The 20,352-nt window shown below is 39.3% G+C and overlaps 1 protein-coding gene across 1 annotated transcript in view; it reads right to left on the bottom strand.

Moving 5' to 3' along the window:
• Positions 1-4,891: 4,891 nt before the first annotated feature.
• Positions 4,892-20,352, bottom strand: part of USP26 (ubiquitin specific peptidase 26) — a 51,753-nt gene continuing 36,292 nt past the window's right edge. The window contains exons 5-6 of the mRNA XM_004587788.2: positions 7,923-7,979; positions 4,892-7,793 (exon numbers count right to left, since the gene is read on the bottom strand). Coding sequence (XP_004587845.2) covers positions 5,000-7,717 — 2,718 coding nt within the window. The 5' untranslated portion in view covers positions 7,718-7,793; positions 7,923-7,979 and the 3' untranslated portion in view covers positions 4,892-4,999. The remainder of the gene's footprint in view (positions 7,794-7,922; positions 7,980-20,352) is intronic.

Consider the following 20,352-nt stretch of genomic DNA (forward strand, 5'->3'; position numbering starts at 1 on the left):
CAGGGGTTGCTGCAACCTAGCCCAGCTTCCCTGTCTGCACTGTGGCTTTCTCATGCCAGTGGGCATAGCAACATAGCTCAGCCCAGCCTGACCTGAGTCCCGGTTTTCATGCTCACCAGAGGAAGCAGCGGCCCAGTAGAAGAGCCCTGGTGGTTCCCTTGCTAGGCCTGCTCCCAGCTTTGAGTCTTGGCGTGTGCCAGAGGATGCTACAGCACAGTCTTAACATGGCTTGCTCCCATGTTGGCCTTCACCAGCAGATGCTGTAGACTGGCTCAGCCCAGTCTGCCTCCAGTCCAGCTCTCACCAGTGGGTGCGGCGGGGTAGCCCAGCCCACTCCCAGCCCCAGCTGTCATGAGAACTGGCAGGTGTTGTGGTTCAAGCTGGCTTGGCCTGCAGCCCATCCTTTTGCTTGTGCCAGTGTGTACCATGGACTGGCTCAGCACCATCCAACCCCAGACCTGACCCACAAGTACACCGAAAGATGCTACAGCCCAACTTGGTCTGACCTGCCTCCAACCTCAACTCTTGTGCTCACCAGCAGGACCTAGCAGGGGAGTTTCCTAAGTTCCCCTACCAGGTCTGCTCCAAGTGAAGGATTCCACATGTGCCAGCTGATATTATCACACAAACTGACATGGAGGACTGCCAGTCTTGACACTCAACAAGTGAGCACTGTGGCTTAGCCAAACTTGCCCACACTCATTCTGGCTCTCACTGATGGGTGATAAGGCCTGACCTAGCCTGGCCCATGCCTCACCCAGATCTCATGTGACTTCGCAGGTGCCATAGCCTAGTCCAGGCTATACCATACCCATTCTGGTACATACTAGGGCCAGCCCTGTCAGGCTCACCCCCAGACCCAGTCCACATGCATGCTGATGGGAGCTGAAGCCTTGCTCAGCCTGGCCTGCCCTCAGCCTCAGCTTTTGCATTCACACTTGGAAGTTGCAGCCTAGCAATGGACTACCCCTGAATTCCCCCACCCTGCCCTGTCCCCAGGCCTGGGTCTTACACGTGCTGACAGGTGTTTGACCCAGCCTGGCATGGCCCACTCAATCTCAGCTCTCACTGCTGGGTGTTACAGCCTATCCCAGTTGGGCACAGCCCACACCCTGTCCTGTCCCTCTCCCCAACTTCCACTAAACCACTCCATCTCGGTTCCCTTGCCTAACTTCGAGTAGAGTGGAACAATCCATGGAAGACACCAGAAGTCATACCTCTTCTGGCAAACATGCCCTCAGCAAGCAGCTCCCACTCCAATACACCCTCGTTCCCTGGGCAATCTACAGTCTAAGCCCCGCCTGGGTCTGGCATGGCATTGTCCCAGCCCAATGTTTCACATCTTTCCCACATCTTTTTTTTTAAGGCATGCTGATATTAACACTAATTTGGCATTAACCAGGTCCAGGATGCCCACAAGCTACTGGCTGATTTTGTGCCAAGTGTTAACACTTGCTTAGGTATAAGGCAACCTAGGCAGTTTCCTACAGCTGGAGAAACCAATCCTTCTTACAAGTAAATTCTCTTCTCCAAAACTAATGACTAGGAATATCAGACTTGCATCCATTTTGGGCTCTTAATTCTTCAAATCCCGTAAGTCTCCCAGCTAATAGAATACTTAACTTCAAACAGTATGTATAATATGTATATATATATATATATATAATATATATGTATCTATAATATATATGTATATATAATATATATGTATATAATATATATACACACACACACACACATACACAATTGAAAATAAGGATCAGTCTACGGCCATACCACCCTGAACGCGCCCGATCTCGTCTGAAAATAAGGATCAGAATCTATGAAAATGAGGATTAGAGGGCATATACAAATTGATGCACGTATAACATGCAAAGCAACTACTTGTTTCTCTAATTGGCCTTAAGATCTGAGTGCTCCAATGACTAACAATTCCCCCCTCAATCTCTGCAAAAATTTCAGTAGCTTTCAGTTCTTTACATGGTAAAGTGACCCAAATGTTTATTTCCCATTCATCTGAATGCTGAACATCTTTTTTGTCATGGTGGTAGTTTTCCATCTTTACCATCGGACATGCACAACATGCAGAATAATGACACTGCAAAGATGTTCACACCCCAATCCTTACAAACGGATTATGCCATTTGTTTAAGCCCAGTAATAATCACTTTTGACTCCTAACTACTTCTAAACTATGAGAAAATTGTATTGTAATACATTTGTGATGTTATTTTTTTTTTACAGAGGCAACAGGATATTAACACACTGAGTATCAAATTTTTATCTCCATGTCTTAGCTGGGAACCTTAAAAATAATGAATTTAGGGCCCAGTGGCGTAGCCTAGCGGCTAAAGTCCTCGCCTTGAACGCCCCGGGATCCCATAGGGGCGCCGGTTCTAATCCCAGCAGCTCCACTTCCCATCCAGCTCCCTGCTTGTGGCCTGGGAAAGCAGTCGAGGACGGCCCAATGCATTGGGACGCTGCACCCGCCTGGGAGACCTGGAAGAGGTTCCTGGTTCCCAGCTTCGGATCGGCGTACCGGCCGTTGCGGCTCACTTGGGGAGTGAATCATCGGACGGAGGATCTTCCTCTCTGTCTCTCCTCCTCTCTGTTTATCTGACTTTGTAATAAAATAAATAAATCTTTTTTAAAAATAATGAATTTATACCCATAAGAACAATCACTGAGCCACTAAAGAATTTTACTTTTTTATTTGAAGTAACAACATGTAGGTAATTAACATTCACTCATTGTGCATCCAATACTTTGCTCACAGAATGATGATTCTCCTTGACACACCTCCACCTTCTACATTTTTCAGCTTGCCCTGCATTTGGAAGTACCACATGAGGATGTAAACTTTTACACCTTAACATTTTTTAGCTACTAGCACATTTTCACTTTTTTCAAAACTAGCAAGTCCTTTATTCTTACCAAAACTTATGTTCTGAGGTCTCAGAAGTAACTATTCTAAACAGGTCCAGCATGTAAAATCTTCTAAACAAAATACTTCTTCCTTACTCTAAATGCAACTCTATTCTTAACTATTCTTACTATTCTTAACTACTCTTGACTATTCTTATTATTCTTAACTACTCTTGACTATTCTTAACTATCCTTAACTATGCTTACTATTCTTAACAATCCTTAACTTATTATTCCTAACTATTCTTGACTATTCTTAACTATCCTTAATTGTTCTTATTCTTAACTATCTGTAACTATTATTCCTATTCTTGACTATTCTTAACTATCAGTAACTATTAATCATCCTTAACTATAACTATTCTTAATTATTCTTGACTATTCTTATTCTTGACTATTCTTATTCTTAACTATCCTTAACTATAATTATTCTTAACTATTCTTGACTATTCTTAACTATCCTTGAGTATTCTTAATATTCTTAACTATCCTTAATTATAGTTACTCTTAACTATTGTTGACCATTCTTAACTATCCTTGAGTACTTATTATTAACTATCCTTAATTATTCTTGACTATAAACTGTTATTATTCTTTACTATTCTTGACTATTAACTATGAACTATCCTTATTATTCTTAACTGCTAAAGTACTACAGAAGAATTCTCTCTGTTGTGCAACTTCTTCAACAACAGCAATTACGATCTAGAACATTCCCCTCGCCTTAATACCTAAACACCCCTCATAATACCTCAACAAACTTCGTGTCTTATTCAGAACTGCTTCTAGATGAAAAAACTAAAGCTTTGCAGTAAATTTTCCCCTTACAGGACACTAACTTCCCTATACCACTAAACAGAAATTCAGATCTTTAAAGGTCCGAATATGATCAAAAGCTCTTCAATTAACACAGTTGTACAAAGGAGGTAACACTTAGGTTCGTGAAAGTGGTCAATGAAAACCAATCCCTCTACGTGATATGATCATAATCTCTTCATACCAGTCACTTATTCCTTATAAAGGGTGCAAACCACTACACATTTACCAACTATGAGACAAGGAAAGGCTGTATTACAGAGATGGTGCATGTCTGGTATCAGAATTTCTATTCAATCCCTACAGAATTGGATTATCCAAGGACATATGCAGACTGCATCAAAAGTAGAACATCTACAATATACAATAATTAAGATTTCCGTCTCTAAAGGTATTTAGAGGATGTACTGTTTACTCATTAAGTAACAAGTCTATCATAGCATAAAGAGCAGAAATATTAAAAAATAGAGATTAGTCTTGTAATGTTGATTTCAAAGAATTGTTCGAAGTTTCACAGATACAGTCCTGGTAAGCAGACATTCTAAAAATCAATGAAAGTACTCTTCTCTGGAAAACTCAAATCAACTTCTCCATCTTCAAGATTCTATCCGATGGTTGATTTTGAAGAAAAAGAAGAGTCTAGCAGTTAATCTAGATACTGGACTTGATGTTCATTATCATCTAGGTAAGATTAAGAGGATTCGAAAGTTATCAACTTCACTTAATATTTCTTGCCTACTCTGGTTAGATAGAGTTACAGGAACCCTGCAGTCATCTGTATGAACTCAACTGCTCATCACTATCAGCAAAGTGAGGATTTGATTTTAAGAATCTCACAAAGAAAAGGTGTATATGAACATAAAAATACACAAAATGTGTTCTGTACTTTCACAGAATAAGAAATCAACAATAAACCAGCATACGCTACACATTTCAATAGTGATTTTTAAGCTGTGTCCATTATCAGTCCACAGTAGATTGCTGTCTGCCTACACCAAATTTCTGAGTCAGAAGCTAGATCCACAGTGGAACCCAAGATTTCCATTTTCAATTAAGTTCCTTAACGCTCCTGAGCACACTCTCAAAATGACCGCGGTAGAACATGAAAACCACACTTCTAATCTAGTAGAATGATCATACTTGAAGCATCTATGTCTGAGTTATAATGGATTTTCCTGTACTTCTGCTTGAACTTCAATCTTTTCTCTTCTGGAAAGTTTAGAGATATCCTTCCATGGAGAGAGTGACACGGAGGAAGTTAAGCAGATTTGTTTAACAGGGGGATGTCTGTTCCTCTTAGTTCTGGGGAGAGCTTTTTTGCCTCAGTAGTAGGAGGTTGGGGGGCCTCTCTTTTCAACAATTCTTCAAAGATATCATTATGCATGTAAAAGAAGACATACCCAGTGCAAGCCCTAGACTTCAGCATCAGGTCCTCATGGATATTTTCCACGTCTAGATCATTGTAACAGAACCAGGCTTGCCTCTCAAAGTCATAAGCATCACTGATATAATGACCTGAATCTGTGGACACCCCAACATGGCTGATAACACCAATAAGACGATAGGTGTGATCTCCTTTTCCAATATTTCTTTTTGGTTCCTGACCTTTAGATTCTGTCTTCCCACCTAAAACACCTTGCCCAGGGTTCTTACGGGAAGCCAATTCACTTGCGGAATTGGTACTAACTGCCTGAAAACTGCAATTGGTATATCTTGTGTAGCTCTCGGTTTGCCTCTGGGTTTTTACATGTTCAAGGACTGAAGGATGCACCAGTTGAAAGGCTTGATTGCAGCATCTCAACTCCTCACAATTCAGGATCCGTTTGGTCATTGTGGAGGATCCCTCTTGAATTCCGTTTTTATAATCTTCATCAAAATGTCCTGAAGTCTTGGTGATATGATCAGAACCTAATTTCCCAGACATATTGGTTTTCTCATGTTTCTGTAGCTTTTGATTTTCAGGTAGTTCTTTAATACAAGGTTCAAGACATACAACTGGGTTTAAGAGGTGCTTATCTCTATTGGTAAAATTCAGCGAAAGGGAGGCGTCTTCCAGATACTTCACTGGGCCAGCTAACAATGCTTTTTCAGAAGATGTCCCCTCTCCCAAATGTACCGATTCCAATTCTACTTTATTCAGTTTAGACTCTTTTCCAAGGTCTTTTTGCCCCTTTCTTCCTTTTGACTTTTTAGAAGCTCTTCCATAATTTTTAGACCCCTTGTATGTTGTGATGTGCAAATCCAGAGACTTTTTCAGTTTTGATGTCAAACGCTTTGAAGGTGATGAGTTGATTATTCTAGAATTAATCGTTTGAAAAATTTTTAAGATTTGTAAATCTCTAATATGTGTATTCTTGCTCAAGGGAAGGGGTGGTTTGGTGTTTCTATTGCAATGAGAAGATAACGTTAAATACCTGGAAATAACAACTTCTTGGTCATCCTTTGTTATTGACCAATAGTCGGTAAAGCTATAGCGTTTCAGATGAAGAATTAGGACTCTGGGTAGCCTACTGAATTTATGAAGTGCAACAGATCCCCTGTGATTGCATTTCTCACATTTGTAGTCAATATCTTCTGGTGCAAAGAAAAAATTCAAAGCAGACTGAATGGATACAGAAAATGCTCTCTTGCTTTGAGGAAGATTGATGGAAAGATAATTATTTGGTTCCGTCTTCATAACAAAATGGCCACATGTTTTACAGATAATAGAGCACAGCAGCTCCGATTCAAAATTGTTGGTGACAGGACAAGCAAGGAATGTGCTGGCAGTATCATCAGAAACAGCATTCTGAGATAAATTTCCTTTCCCAGATCCATTTTTACTCATGTTCATCATGTTTAACTTTACTACATTATCCTTAATCTCCTCTAAACAATGACCTAGAAACTCATGAGCATCATTCTGTTGGTCACCAGAGAATATCTCTGAAACTGTTGAAATCGTTTTTTTAATATTTGCAAGCAACTTCTGCTTAACTTTTACATTATAAATATCTTTCAAAATAAGCAGCTGTGCCAAGAACATGCTAAGACCATTAAGAGGAACTATACCCCATGGGAAACGCTGATTGACTAAGTCATCAGTAAATGATGGAATTGCAAACAAGGACTGTAAAACTGCATTCATATAGCAGGTGTTTCCCAAATTGGGGAGGCCTTGCCATATTTTTGCTGGGTGAAAATTAAAGGATATCTCAAATTCATCCCAACCTGGGAAAAAGTCACTATACTTTTGTCTCAACCTAAATGCCAAAAACATTTCCTGAGTCAGACTTTCAAGAATCTCACTGCCCTTTAGGCAAAGGGCTTCAATACTGCTGGTCACGAGTGCCATTTTCTTATTCTCTGTTGTCTTCTGATTCTTTGCCCGTGTCAAGCGATTTCTTGTGGATTTCCTCTTTCTTCTGGAGTTATTTTGTTTCACGGCATTCCTATTCTCATCTATTTCCAAATCAGACAGTATTCTTTTCCTCTTTGCATGTCGACTTCCCAACAATTGTTTGCAACTGAGTGTTGATTCGTTAGGTATTTCCTGTGAGATGGAGGATCCACAAGCTGAATTCTTAGAACCCCTCTGTACTGACCCTTTATTAGTTACATTCCGTATTGCTTTGCTGACACGGACACTCTTGCGTTTTTGAGCTCTCACGGGTGGTGGAGACTTGGTTTGATGGACTTTATCCAGATATAACTTCAATTGCTGGGCATCTGAGGAGGAATCTATTTCAATGAATATGAAGTTGTTATTTTTGAATGTCAAATGTAGGTGATTTTCATCTTCTTCATAGGATCTAAGGACCACATTTCTAATATTGCCACTTAGCTGAAAAGTTTTCATTTCATCCTTACGAAAATAAATCACAAGTTTATGTTTCTTTCTTCCTGGCACTGTTTCAATGAATGCTTCTCTTGACTTTAACATTCCAATGTTCCTATCCCATACTTTAACAAAACCGTGTACCATCATGGAATCCATCTTTTCTTGGCAAATGAAATCTATATATACTGGATCACTGACAAGACCGAAGTTTCAATTTGGTTGTCAAGTTCACCTACAGAAACAAGGACCAAAGAAACGAACCTTTAATTTTTATATTACATTATCGTGTTTCTGTTGTTGCTTTTATATTACATTGTACTTAGGTTCAATGGTATCTAGATCTCTAGTGACAGAAAAATACCTTTTGAGAGCTGTCTGCAATCAAATGTAAGAGGTCTTTATTCCACAGGTAAGACCACTATGGGAAAAATGAAGAAAAAGTTATGTAAACTTACAGATAAAGGCATGGATAAAACACAAACTAGGGGTAGGTATTGGGGTGCAATGCATTAAACCACCACTTGGATGCTCACATTCCATAATGTAATGCGAGTATTAAGTCAGGCTTCTCTGTTTCCCATTCAGTCCTTATTAATGCACCTGGCAGACAGTAAATGATGACTCTAGTACTTGAGTTTTGAGTTCCAGCCACTTGTGCGAGAAACCCTGATAGAATTCCTGGCTCCTGGTTTGGCTTGACCTAGCTCTAGCTGTTGTGACCATTTGGTGAGTCAACCAGCGGACAGAACACCACCCCCTACCTCTCTCCCCTTGCCTTTAAAAGACGTACATCTTTTTAAAAACCTTAAAATTGTATGCTTATGCATTAAATTTGCTTTTTGCTGCAGTACTGGACAACCCATTTCAATTAATTTCTCCACTTCAACTGAAATCATGACACACCAAGAAAATTCTCAAAACATGGTTGAAACATAATATGCTAATCTTCTTGTTACAGGATGACATCAGGAAGTAATCACAGAAGCAAATAAGGAAGTAGAGGCACTATACAACCTTCAATCCAGTAACAAATATCCTTTAGTGACTAGAGTATTTTGTACATAGGTTACTTTAAGTAAATCAACCTACTTTCTTAGAAATCTGGCTATTCCTTTCTTTCATTTGGCACCAAGGAATGTCTAGGTACTTTAGCCTTCTTTTGCAAAAGTTTAAGAAAAACATCTTTTTTTTTAAAGTCAAATGTGAGTCTCCTGCAGATAGCTCTTGATACAGAACCCACTCAATTTGAGCTTGCTGCCTGAACTTAAAATTAGTGGGAAAGGATAAAAACATCAGATTCTGAACATTAGAAAGTTTCTGAATAACTGAGAGGTCAATTTGAGTTAATGACTAGGTTAGCAGCTGGCATTACAAACTGTTGTCCTATATATGTCCAATAACTTGCTGGAGCTGGAGCTTCTCTTAAATAGCTGAATATTCCTACTGAATCTTCTCTGTGCTATTAACCTGTTCAACAAGCCCTGTCTTTCTGGATAATATTAATATAATAATATTATATTGAGTTTTCACAAAAACTCAAACCTGGTCATGCATAAATTGGTAAGATTTTTTGTTCTATAAAGTATTTCATCAACCTATGTTCAGTGAAATAGGTATTGCACCCATCCACATAAGTGCAGATGAATCCCAGTGAGAGAATGATTATGTTTATTGTGGTGTAAATGGGGCCATAAAATTCAAGTTCTTGGGTTTATATATGGTTCAATCTCTTATAAATGTTAACGATTTAAACTTTCTTCTCTACAAAAAAAAGACAATGTCTTACTTCTTCATTTAAGTTTCAACCACTTACACAAATCTCCAAACTCAGCACCCCTTATAGTTTGAATTGTTTAATACTGCAATCTCACCCATCTGTAAGAATTTATATATTTTAAAAAAAAAAAACGTTGCCGCTTCCTTCTAATGAGCTGAAATAATCCAAGATGATAATGGACCCATAGGGCAGCATGATAGCACAAATGTACAGTAAGTGGAAAAACCAGTGCGAGAAAATTCACAGGGTTTCCATGAAATTTCTAGCTATCTCTAATAATCACAAGGAGGAGGGTTTTTTCTTTTTGTTTTTAAACAAACAACTTCAACTCATCTTTGTAGAGTTTGAACAAGCCAATTCCACATAATAGTACAAATAAAAGGAATGGAAAAATGACCATTTAAGTTGTTGTTGAGCTCTCCATTTTGAGAATATACTAAATAAAATACTAAATCAGAACACTGGATATTTTATCCAACAAGTACATGAGATGCAATAAATATGGTTTAGAAACTGGTCACATACGTAAAATATGGAAGGGATGTTAGGTGACTATGCTGGGATTGGCAAATGAGAAGAGGGGTTACATAAAAATGCATGGACATCCATCCATCCGTTCAATATTTAAACAAATGTGTAAGAAATACTAGGGAACATGTAAAGAAACACAACATACACACACTCCTAAAACTTGCATTGTCTGGGGGACATAAAATGTATAGAGTACCAGAGGAAAACAGTCAAAGAAAACAGAATGTGCCACTAGTGAAGGGGACATGCTCACTGCCTTAAATAGGATTCCTGATGACTTTATGTAGCCAGGCCTTAAGTGAAGTTGAGGGAGCAAATAGTTATGTTCAGTGTGCTCCACGCTGCAGTAAGAGTAAATTGAAAGATTGTAAGGTGCAAACATGTTAGAAACAGAAGGCAGGCCAATGTGGCCACAAAATAGCAGAATCTATGGAAAAACATCCAAGTTTTGTACAAACAACTAATGGACCAACAACCTTGGTAAGCTGCAACAAAGACTGATTTAGGGTGTGGTTACTAATTCACAACATATTTTTTTTCTCCAGTTACATTTGTCTGCCCAGTTGTCACGGTGCAAGTGTGTAATAGGCAATGCTTTGAATTCAAGGCAACATTTTGTCGTTCTTAAGAAAATGAGAGCTACAGTTATGGAGAAAGGAGTGATCATACACAAGGAACCAAAAAAAGAGTGGAGTGGTGACAGAAGACAAGCACGAAATGGCATCATGTTGGGGTCTAGGCATTCAACTCTTGCTTCAGTGGCTATACTTTTGCTCCCTGATTCTAAGCAACTGTCAGCTCTTTGCAGACCTCCTTCTCCTATTTTCCTGCCACCTCACATTCTGTTCTTCTATGATTATCACTCTGGCAATTAATAGGAGTACGGTTGGAGAGTTCAATGTTAGGAGCATTAGATTTAGAAGCAGGTATTATATTGGAGATGGGGGTAGTTTTTAAGAAGGTGAGGATCAGAAGCAAGTACTATCAGATTGGGGGTTAGGGAGGTGGAGGTGGACAGAGGAAGAAACACAAAATCATTTCCTTTCCCTTTCCACTCTCCTAAACCTGGGTTAAAGATCAACATATCCAGAGATGCATTGCCCCTAAAACATTAGCAATCAAATCCTGTCACTTAGTTTGATCCCAGCATTAGCATGCACAGCTTTTCAAAATGATTGGATCAGGGTAGGCTCTTTTGTCCCTTTCTCTGGCTAAAAGGTGAATTTCTGCACTCAGCAAATGTCCAAAGTCTGTGCACAGCAAAGTAATGTCATTATTTTGCTACCTGACATACACTGCACAGAAATGCTTCCACATGAGGTCCTGAGCAAAACAGGAAGAATCCTCTAGATCAAGTTGTTCTCATGAACCATTCAAGTTTGAACATGTTTTGAGAGACAAGATTTGGCAGAACTTTTTCGTTCTTTTAAAATCATTATGCAAGTGTTGTTAATCACACACAGAGTTGATTAGGACAACAGAACACATAGAGTAATTTCCAAAAGTTAAATTAAGAAATACTGTTCTTTCACTAAAAATGTACTTATTAAAATGAAATTATGATAAATGAAACTTTCTGAAAATCAATTCTTTTTCTATTATTGCAACCTTTTAGTGTTTTATGGCCCTTTCTGTTAATTATTCAATTAATATTCTTTTATTTATTTTCTAAACAAAATATTTGAGTACACCTAGTCAGGTAGGAACAGTTGTTATGGGCCACACCTAAGGATGAAGTAAAAAAAATCCTGGCTTCACACAGTTTGTAAGCAAACAGGAACTCTAGCAGAACATAGAAAAATATATATTCATTAAGGTAAGTACAATTAAGTGAATATTATCTCAGAATCATGCATTTTCTGCCATCTCAGCTTCTTGTAGCATTTCCTCTGTGCTCGGGATTCCACAGCATTTTCTCTGTCTTGGTATAAGTTTCATTTTCCCTTTCAAGAACTTCTCCAGGTATTCGAGTATCCCTTCATTCGAATGATTTCCAGGTCAGAATTCACGATTTTTTCACTTTTTACAAGGCCATCACTTCACCTTTGCTACCTTTAACTGCTGCTAGAAATGACCCAACCTCAAAGCTAATATTTATTTCCCGTGTGTGTGTGTGTGTAAAGTGTCTCTCTGCCTAGAGAAATCATAAAGGCAGACAAGTAGGAGTCCTTTAAGAGTTAAGACCAATTAATTTTAATTTTTCTGGAAAAAACAATTTCCAAAGTTTTGAAAATATAGGCTTTTCGAGAAGGAAGCAATAAAATTAATGGGCTAGAACTGTTATTGAAGCATCAGACTATAAGAAGACCAAGTTAAAAAGGGACAGGAGACTACACGGGTCTTATATAGAGAGAATAATTTGTAAATTAAGCTTATTTTTTTCTATTTCTGAAAGCTAATCTGATAATCAACCTCTATCTATTGGGAGTTTTTGTCCTCATTTCCTTTTCTTTCATTGCCTTTTGCATAGGAGACATTTCAGTTTTACACACGATTTGGGGAAAATATCCATAGCTGTGGATTAGCAGATAAACAGTAGGTACAGACTCCAGAAAAATGTAAAACAATTTTGCCCCAAGGTAGAGAAGAACCGTGGCAGAATGGAAACCACCAAATTATTTCAGCTATACAGTATCAGTTGAAGAAGCTCATTATTTAAACGATCAAGTAAAGTTCCACCCTTTGAGGACACAATATTAACTGTCTTTTTTAAAGAGAGACACACAAAGGGAGGGAGATAGAGAATGAATGAATATAAAAGCGCTCCCCTATCTGTTGGTTCATTCCCCAAAGGGCTACAACAGCCAGGGCTGGGCCAAGCTGAATGAAGCCAAGAGCCTGGAACTCCATTCTGCTTTCCAGGCTCATTAACAGAATCGTATTGGAGCCAGTGAGCCAGGATGTGAACTTTCACTCCAACATGGAAAATCAGGCATCCCATGAGGAAGCTTAACCCTGGGCATCCCAATAGTAACTGTCCTTAGGCACACAGTAGCAGTGCCTGTTGCTGCTGTGGGTCAATAATGTCTAAGCAGGTGAACAGAAACACCACATTCGAGAGGCAGGAAGAAGACCCGGGACCAAGTTTGACAGTGAAGTAATACAAATGCTAAAAAGAATACAGTCCGGACCTAATGGGGAAGAGGACAGAAGATGGTCTCTGCTTTCATTCTGATTTCTAGAGTTCCATCAGGAATTGAGAATGCAAGTTAATTTGCAAGGGCAAAGTTGGTTTGCAGCCAACAATCTGATCAAGACAGTAAATACTTAATATAATAAGGGAACGATGATAGTTCTAGGAGCAATCAGGAAAATAATCAAATTGGAAGAAATTTTAAAAATTAACTTGAAGAGGCCAGACAGCTTAATTCCTCGCTTTGAACGCCCCGGGATCCCATATGGGCGCCAGTTCTAATCCCGGCAGCTCCACTTCCCATCCAGCTCCCTGCTTGTGGCCTGGGAAAGCAGTCAAGCACGGCCCAAAGCCTTGGGATCCTGCACCTGCATGGGAGACCTAGAAGAAGCTCCTGGCTCCTGACTTCCGATCGGTTCAGCTCCAGCCATTGTGGTCACTTGGGGAGTGAATCATCGAACTGAAGATCTTCCTCTCTGCCTCTCCTCCTCTCTCTATATGTCTCACTTTGCAATAAAAATAAATAAATCTTAACAAATCAATTTGAAGAAAGAAGATGAGGATTTTGAGAGGACACTGAGCTGGGAAGACCCATGCTGCATGGGAATTTCTGATCTCTAAATCTTCTGCAGGGGTGGCACCTGGCTCAGCAGTTAAGATCTCAGCATCCTGACTCGGAATGCCTAGGTCTGATGCCCCGCTACGGTTGTTAACTCCAGGTTCCTAGTACTGTAGATCAAGAGAGGCAGTATTAGTGGTTGAAGTGGTCAAGTTTCCTACAAACCACAGGGAAGATCCTGACTCCTGGCCTTGGCCCTGACCTTTCCTGGCTATTTAAGGAGTTTAGGGAAATGAATCAACAGAATGAAAAGAATTAACATCCTCACTCACTCACTCTCATGGTCTCTCCTCCTCACAAATAAAAAAAAAGTAGTAAAATGCCTTAATGAGAAAAGAAAGGTACGATTGCATAAAGTTTATGAAGACTATGGCAGGCCAATGATAATGGAGCTATCCCTATTGGAAGATTTGCCCTGAATTACTGCAACTCCATACAGAAAGCTCCACTTCTCCCTCCCAATGTATATGCAATATTATCTAATTATGACTTTGTCTAGCATAACCCTCAGCCTCATTGATATTTGATACTCCATTACAACATTTGTAGATTAGCAGAACTTCAGATCTTGACCTTGCTGTCCTGTGCTGTCTTTACTCACTGACCAATCAGTTTCTTAGTACTTCAGTGGCACCTCTGCTTGCAGTCCTGACACCTGACTAAAGGGCTCTGCCACAACAAATAGGCAGGGCTAGGGCTCTCCTTATCGCCAATGTTTCAAAGACAGCATTGCAAACCAAGACTACATCTCCATAAAAGAAAGACAGCATTAAAGGAAGCCCCACAATTAATCCTATTATTAAGTATGCATGAATTTTACTTGTAGATTTATTTTTAAAATCTGCGGCACCTAATCATTGAATAAAATTCAGGGGAAAACTACAATACTTTGTTCCCACCAGTCCATATACTACCCTCACATTCCTCCTTGAAAGAAATATAGTGGGAATTAAGATAAGGAAAACAAATCACAGACAGACAGGCAATGATAATAGAAATTACTTCTTGTTACTGGTTATTCTAGCAATCACTACTGCATTCAGGGGATTTCCATAACCACTGGTACACTTTTCAAAAGCGTAATGCCTTGTTCCAGTTACTGGTTAGTGCGTGAGCTCATTTATCAGCAAACAAAATGTGCTATCTTTGTAGCAGGAAAATAAAAATTCTTAAGATACACTTTTTTGCAACAATTGCTATCTTTATTACAGTAGGTACTCAATAGCATTTTCTTATTTTATAATATATATATATATTTTATATACTTTACGGCACTAACAGAGTGGGTTCCACTGCTATGAATTAGTGGGTTATTTTAACTTCACATAGCACAAGGGGGAGCTGTAGCGTTTTCCTTTCCAAGATAAAGAGCACAGCAATTTTCCAATACATCTTCAACTCAATTAAGGATAAATCCAGCACAAGTCTAGTAAGAATTGTGAAGGAATGTTACATGGCCATTTTTTCTTTTTGGAGAAATGAACTTGACATTCATTAAGTGCCAAATGCTGATATAAAAATTCTTCATAATGCCTTCAACTGAATATCAATCTGTCTTTTATCAAATGGAGTGTCAGTTCCTTGAATAGGCCAAATTCAAAGTTCCTTCAATTTGTCCATTTTTCTAAAACGTATCCTGAAATATCCATACTATTGAAATCCCAAAATGAAAATCATGCTTTTAATACCTATAAAATGTGATTATCCTTTGGTTTTGTCTCTTTGCTGCTGTGAACAGAGCAGAACACAGAACACAGACTCTGAAATTCCAATGAAGGCAGTGCTCACAGCTGCCTCAAACTTCGCAGCTTCTGCCTCCTGGGGTCTCTTCCAGCAGCAACCGACAAAAAGCAGGGCTGTGCTCTCAGCTCAGGGGAGCCTATAAAAAATCAGAGTATGAGCAGCTGCTGTAGATTTGCACACTTGAACAGAGTGCCTAAGAGTCCAACTAGCCATCCTACCCCTCTTCTTTCCCTGCTAATTTTTAATGATGTTTATAGGACGCTAAAAGAGGCTAGCCTCCAAGTCAACAAGGCGTAGAGCTCCTTAGCTCCGCTCCAACGTCCAACTTTCATTTACAAGGAACCATAGACAAGGACACTTGCTACCATGAGGGACTTCTGAAAAGAATGCTCTGCGCCTGTTGTCAGGAAGTAAACGTCAAGTATGTTATTTGGAAAATTAGGAGAAAAACATGAAAGGAAGTAAGGAGAGAGAAAAGCATGACTGTATTTCTTGGAATTGTAGCTATGAAATTCATGAAATTTGTTCTCTATAAGCTAACAGAATAATTAATTCAGAAATCATTTCACATATACTATGAAATATCCAAGTTAAAGTAGACACTGGTTATTTCAGCACATAAGACTCTAGAGATGTTTAACATTAGTTGTTTTAAAGGACCAAATTAAGAGGAAATTTTATGAAAAAAATCAGGAAATATATTCAATTTGAACTAGAGTTTCTACTTTGTCATTATGAAAACATAACTGACACAAATGCTGCCTATATCCTGCAGGCAAAAAAAATGTTTAAAACTATTTTAATCCTTTAATAAACCAAAACAAACTATGAAAATCAAGATTCTGATTGTTTCCATTTTCCCTCCATGAGATTATGGCTAAATTTACTTTCCCTGAATGAACCTTTAAGGAAAACATGACAAGTCAGGCAATAGAGAAGCATGAAATCGCAGGCTTCCACCCAGACTTTACAAATTCATGCCCAATAACTAAGGTTTAGTTTAAATGTTATCTACTCTGTGAGAGAACCTACTCTTGCCCCAACCCAACAGTGTATCTGTCTCCTCAATTCTTGCATCTTCGCTCTATGCATTTTAAAATATGACAGAAGGGAGTGGATGCTTAGCCTAATGATTAAGATGCTCACACTCTACATTAAGAGTAACTGGATTTGATTCCTGGCTTGGGGGCTGACTCCAGCTTGCTGCTAATGGAGACCGTGGGAGGAAGCAGTGGTAGTTCAAGCAAATGGGATCCATTCACTCACGTGGAGAGTTCTGAACTCTTGGCTTCAGTTCCCAGTCACTGTGGTCAACCGGGGAGCAAAATAGCAGATAGGCCGTCTCCCAAATAAAGCAATTTTTCAATGCCGAAATACTTGCAGAGCAGCAAGACACATGCTTTACAAGGCACGTTCCAGTCTATAGGTCCTGAGGACCCAAATCTGTTACACAACGGTTCATTGTCTTCATTAAATATATGTCTACTACTATTCCACTATATTCATCAATCTGACTTTACTATTCTGGAAGACTTTTGTCCAAGAAGCTGCAAGGTTGCAAACAGCTTTACTGTTCATCCCATCAACTGCTAAAAATAAAATGCAATGTATTACACAAATGTGCCCCAGCATACACACACACACACACACACACACACACAAATCCATATTGAAATCCTAACTCGCAGCATGGTTCTATTAAGAAGTTTGGCCTCCGGCGGCAGGTACATGTAGGAGCCTGGACTGGGAATGCCTCAAAGTTTTTTTTAGGGGGATTCCCCTGAACAAAATGGAGGAATCAAAGCATTAATCAAAAAAAAGATGGAAAATGGAGTAGATGAATCAACCACCTCAGCTTTATGCTTGCAGCGGAAAACTGGACAAGGGGAAACCCTAAGACGGACTATGTCAATCAGTGGACTCTGCACCAGCCTCATCATACCTGGACTGTTGCTGATGATATATTGGAGCTTCTAATTGATCGAGGTGACGCTCTGCTGGCTCTGCCTACAAACCTGAGAGGGCCTCCCTAAGAGGCCGTTGAACTTGAACTGGACAAGTGGGATGCTGGACTCTGTATGGTGTAAACTTTTAATTAGGGAATCTCAACGGAACTTGAGCTGTGGTTATGCATCAAGGTGAAGGAATTCATGATGGGGGAAGGGTTTGGGGTGAAGGGGGGGAATCCCAGTACCTATGAAATTGTGTCATGTAATGCAATGTAATTAATGAATAAATGAATATTAAAGAAAAAAAAAAAGAAGTTTGGCCTCTAGGAGGTGATTAAGTCATGCAGATACCTGCCCTCCCATCCATGAATTAAGGAAATCCTTCCTTTACATGAAGACACGGCAAAATGGCCTATTTCTGTGAACCAAGAAACTAAGCCTTACAAGACATCAAATCTGGTAAATTCCCTCACCACGAATTCTCAGCCATTTTAACTGAGAAATAAACTTCTGCTGCTTACCAGCCATCCAGTTTGAGGGTTTCCTACAACAGACAGAATAAACTAGACAGAAATTATTAAGTTTGTACTTTTAAGACTTCTTGAACCTCTTGCCTCCAAATCCCCATTTTGTCAGGTTCCCCAATTTCAAATTACTGTATCATGATCTCTACCAAATCCTTATCAAGTTTTCCACTTCCATTAAACCAGACCTCAAAGTCTTAACAATCCTAGCCTTGTAACTTACCCTCCTAAAATAATAACAAGCTGTCATGGCCGAGCTCTCTTTTATGGTGGTAAGCACTAAGCTCAGCTAACTTTGTCTTGGCAAAAGGTTATTCTAAGCAGCATTTTCAGGAACCAGTATTCAACAAGCCCATTTGATTCATGTCAAGTGTAGTAATTAGTTCATGGGGTGAAATGATAGGATAACTTTTGACTTGGCAGGCAGAGTAACTGCAAAAAAGAAGTTCGTTCTTTGGGTTTTCACTTTGAAGCCATGGAAAGGGATTTGAATTCAGTGGCTATCCCTATTTTCCTAATTATTCTTTTATGCATTTAAATTTTTTCTGTGTTTGAGTGGAAACATGACACAACGTATGACAGAACCTACAAATCTTAGAGCAGGTGCTAATTTAAAGGCAACAGTATTGGGGGAACAGTCACTTTCTTTAGTGACTTTATTTGCTTCTGCTCGACAAGTGAAACACCTTTGGAATTCAGAGAACCACACAGCTTACTTCTCTGAGGAGCTTCTTGGTAACTGCAGGCTGTGGCTGGACATGTCACTCACCATATGGGTATATGAACAGAAAGAAGGAAATAAAGATAGATTCATGAGAACTGGTCGATCAATAATACATTGATTTACTCAGTGCCTTGTGACAAGGGTTAGAACTCATGAGAATTTCCTTGGGAACTTGAAATTTTCTCACTGAAAGAGACAATGAATTGTAGTGCGGTTGCTTTCACCAATTTCTATTGTACTTTTTCATTTGTGCTGAAAGGTGACACATTTTAACTACTTCCTAACAACGTGGCAGGAGTATTTCCCATACACAATCATGAAATTTGTGCTGCCCACCCCCCAAAAAACTGTGCAAGTACTTCATTTCCAAATGAGGGGGAAAATCCTATGAATAAATGTCTTTCTGAAAGACACAAAGCTCAATCCCTTGTATTATTTCAATACCTGTGCATATACTGCCTGCCAAGGCATATGTTGCATCACAGTTAAGACCGGAGCTCAGATTCTCCACTGATCAATCACCTGTGTGATACTTTTTCAAGATGCACAGTTAAGGTTTTCATTTGTATCTTCTGGATATGTGAAAACAAATGCTGTGTATTTCTATAAGGATTCAAGATTTTTTTTCCCATCTATAGATGCTAATGCTGGCTACTTTCTTCCTGCTGAGGGCTTGTAAGCCACACACAGAGATGAACACAGAGACTGAATGGATCAGGGAAATGAGTTAGACAGTTTGATTTCTTTAGAGTAAATAACACGAGGGGATTGCATCTCAGTGTAATAAGCTAAGACTCTGCCTCCAGCGCTGACATTCAATGTAAGCGCCAGTTAGTGTCCCAGATGCTCTACTCCCGATCCTATTCCCTTTACCAGCCTGGGAAAAGAGCAGAAGATGGTCCAAGTATTTGGACCCTTGTCGCCCACATGGGAGACCTGAATGAAACTACCGGCTTCTGGCTTTGGCATCCTCCAGCACTGGCTGTTGCAGTTATTTGGGAAGGGATCCAGAAGATGGAAGAAGTCTCTGTCTTTCTCTATGTAACTCAGACTTTCAAATAAATGAATAAATAATCTTTAAAAAATCTGAACATGTCCAAATAAATACACCCATCAAGTGTTTGGTTTTCAGGGTTATGGGTTTCTCACTGTATAATGGGCATTCAAAATAAAGGCCAGGGACAAGTGGGTGATGTTTATTCCTCTGAGGTACCTTCCTCTCTTGCTACAGTTACCAGGCAATTAATGGTGTCTAATTGAAGCAACATAGGCAAGTCAGCTTAATTTGTTAGGAAACCACGAATAGCAGCGATAATCCAGATTGTGTACTCATAACTATTTTAAGCAAATAACAAAATTATATGGTTTAATATTTTCCATTTGTGAAATATCCCAGTGAAATAATGAGTGATCAAAGAAGACACTCAAGTGCAAAAAGCGCATTCGTATCTCTCCTCAAATTCCCACTTTCCTAACAACGTCTTTTCTTTTGCACACCCTCCCTACAGTCCCACACACTTAAACTAGTATTTCCATTTACACCTGAGTAGTGCATGGAATCCAGGCAATAACAGCCTTTCTCCCTTTTGTTGGTCTTACCATCTTCTTAGCTTCTGCACTTCTCTCTCCCATTCTAGCCCTTCTCCTGGCAGAGGATCTAAAAGGATTTTTAAAGGATAAACAACATTTTGTGTCTCTAGCTATGCCTCATTCATTTAAAAGAAACATTTTTACCATCTGGCTTCTTAAAAGGGCAATGTCCTTTAGCCATGACAAAAACTAAAACACAGA

Source organism: Ochotona princeps, chromosome X (assembly GCF_030435755.1).
Source record: "Ochotona princeps isolate mOchPri1 chromosome X, mOchPri1.hap1, whole genome shotgun sequence".
NCBI classification, from domain to species: domain Eukaryota; kingdom Metazoa; phylum Chordata; class Mammalia; order Lagomorpha; family Ochotonidae; genus Ochotona; species Ochotona princeps.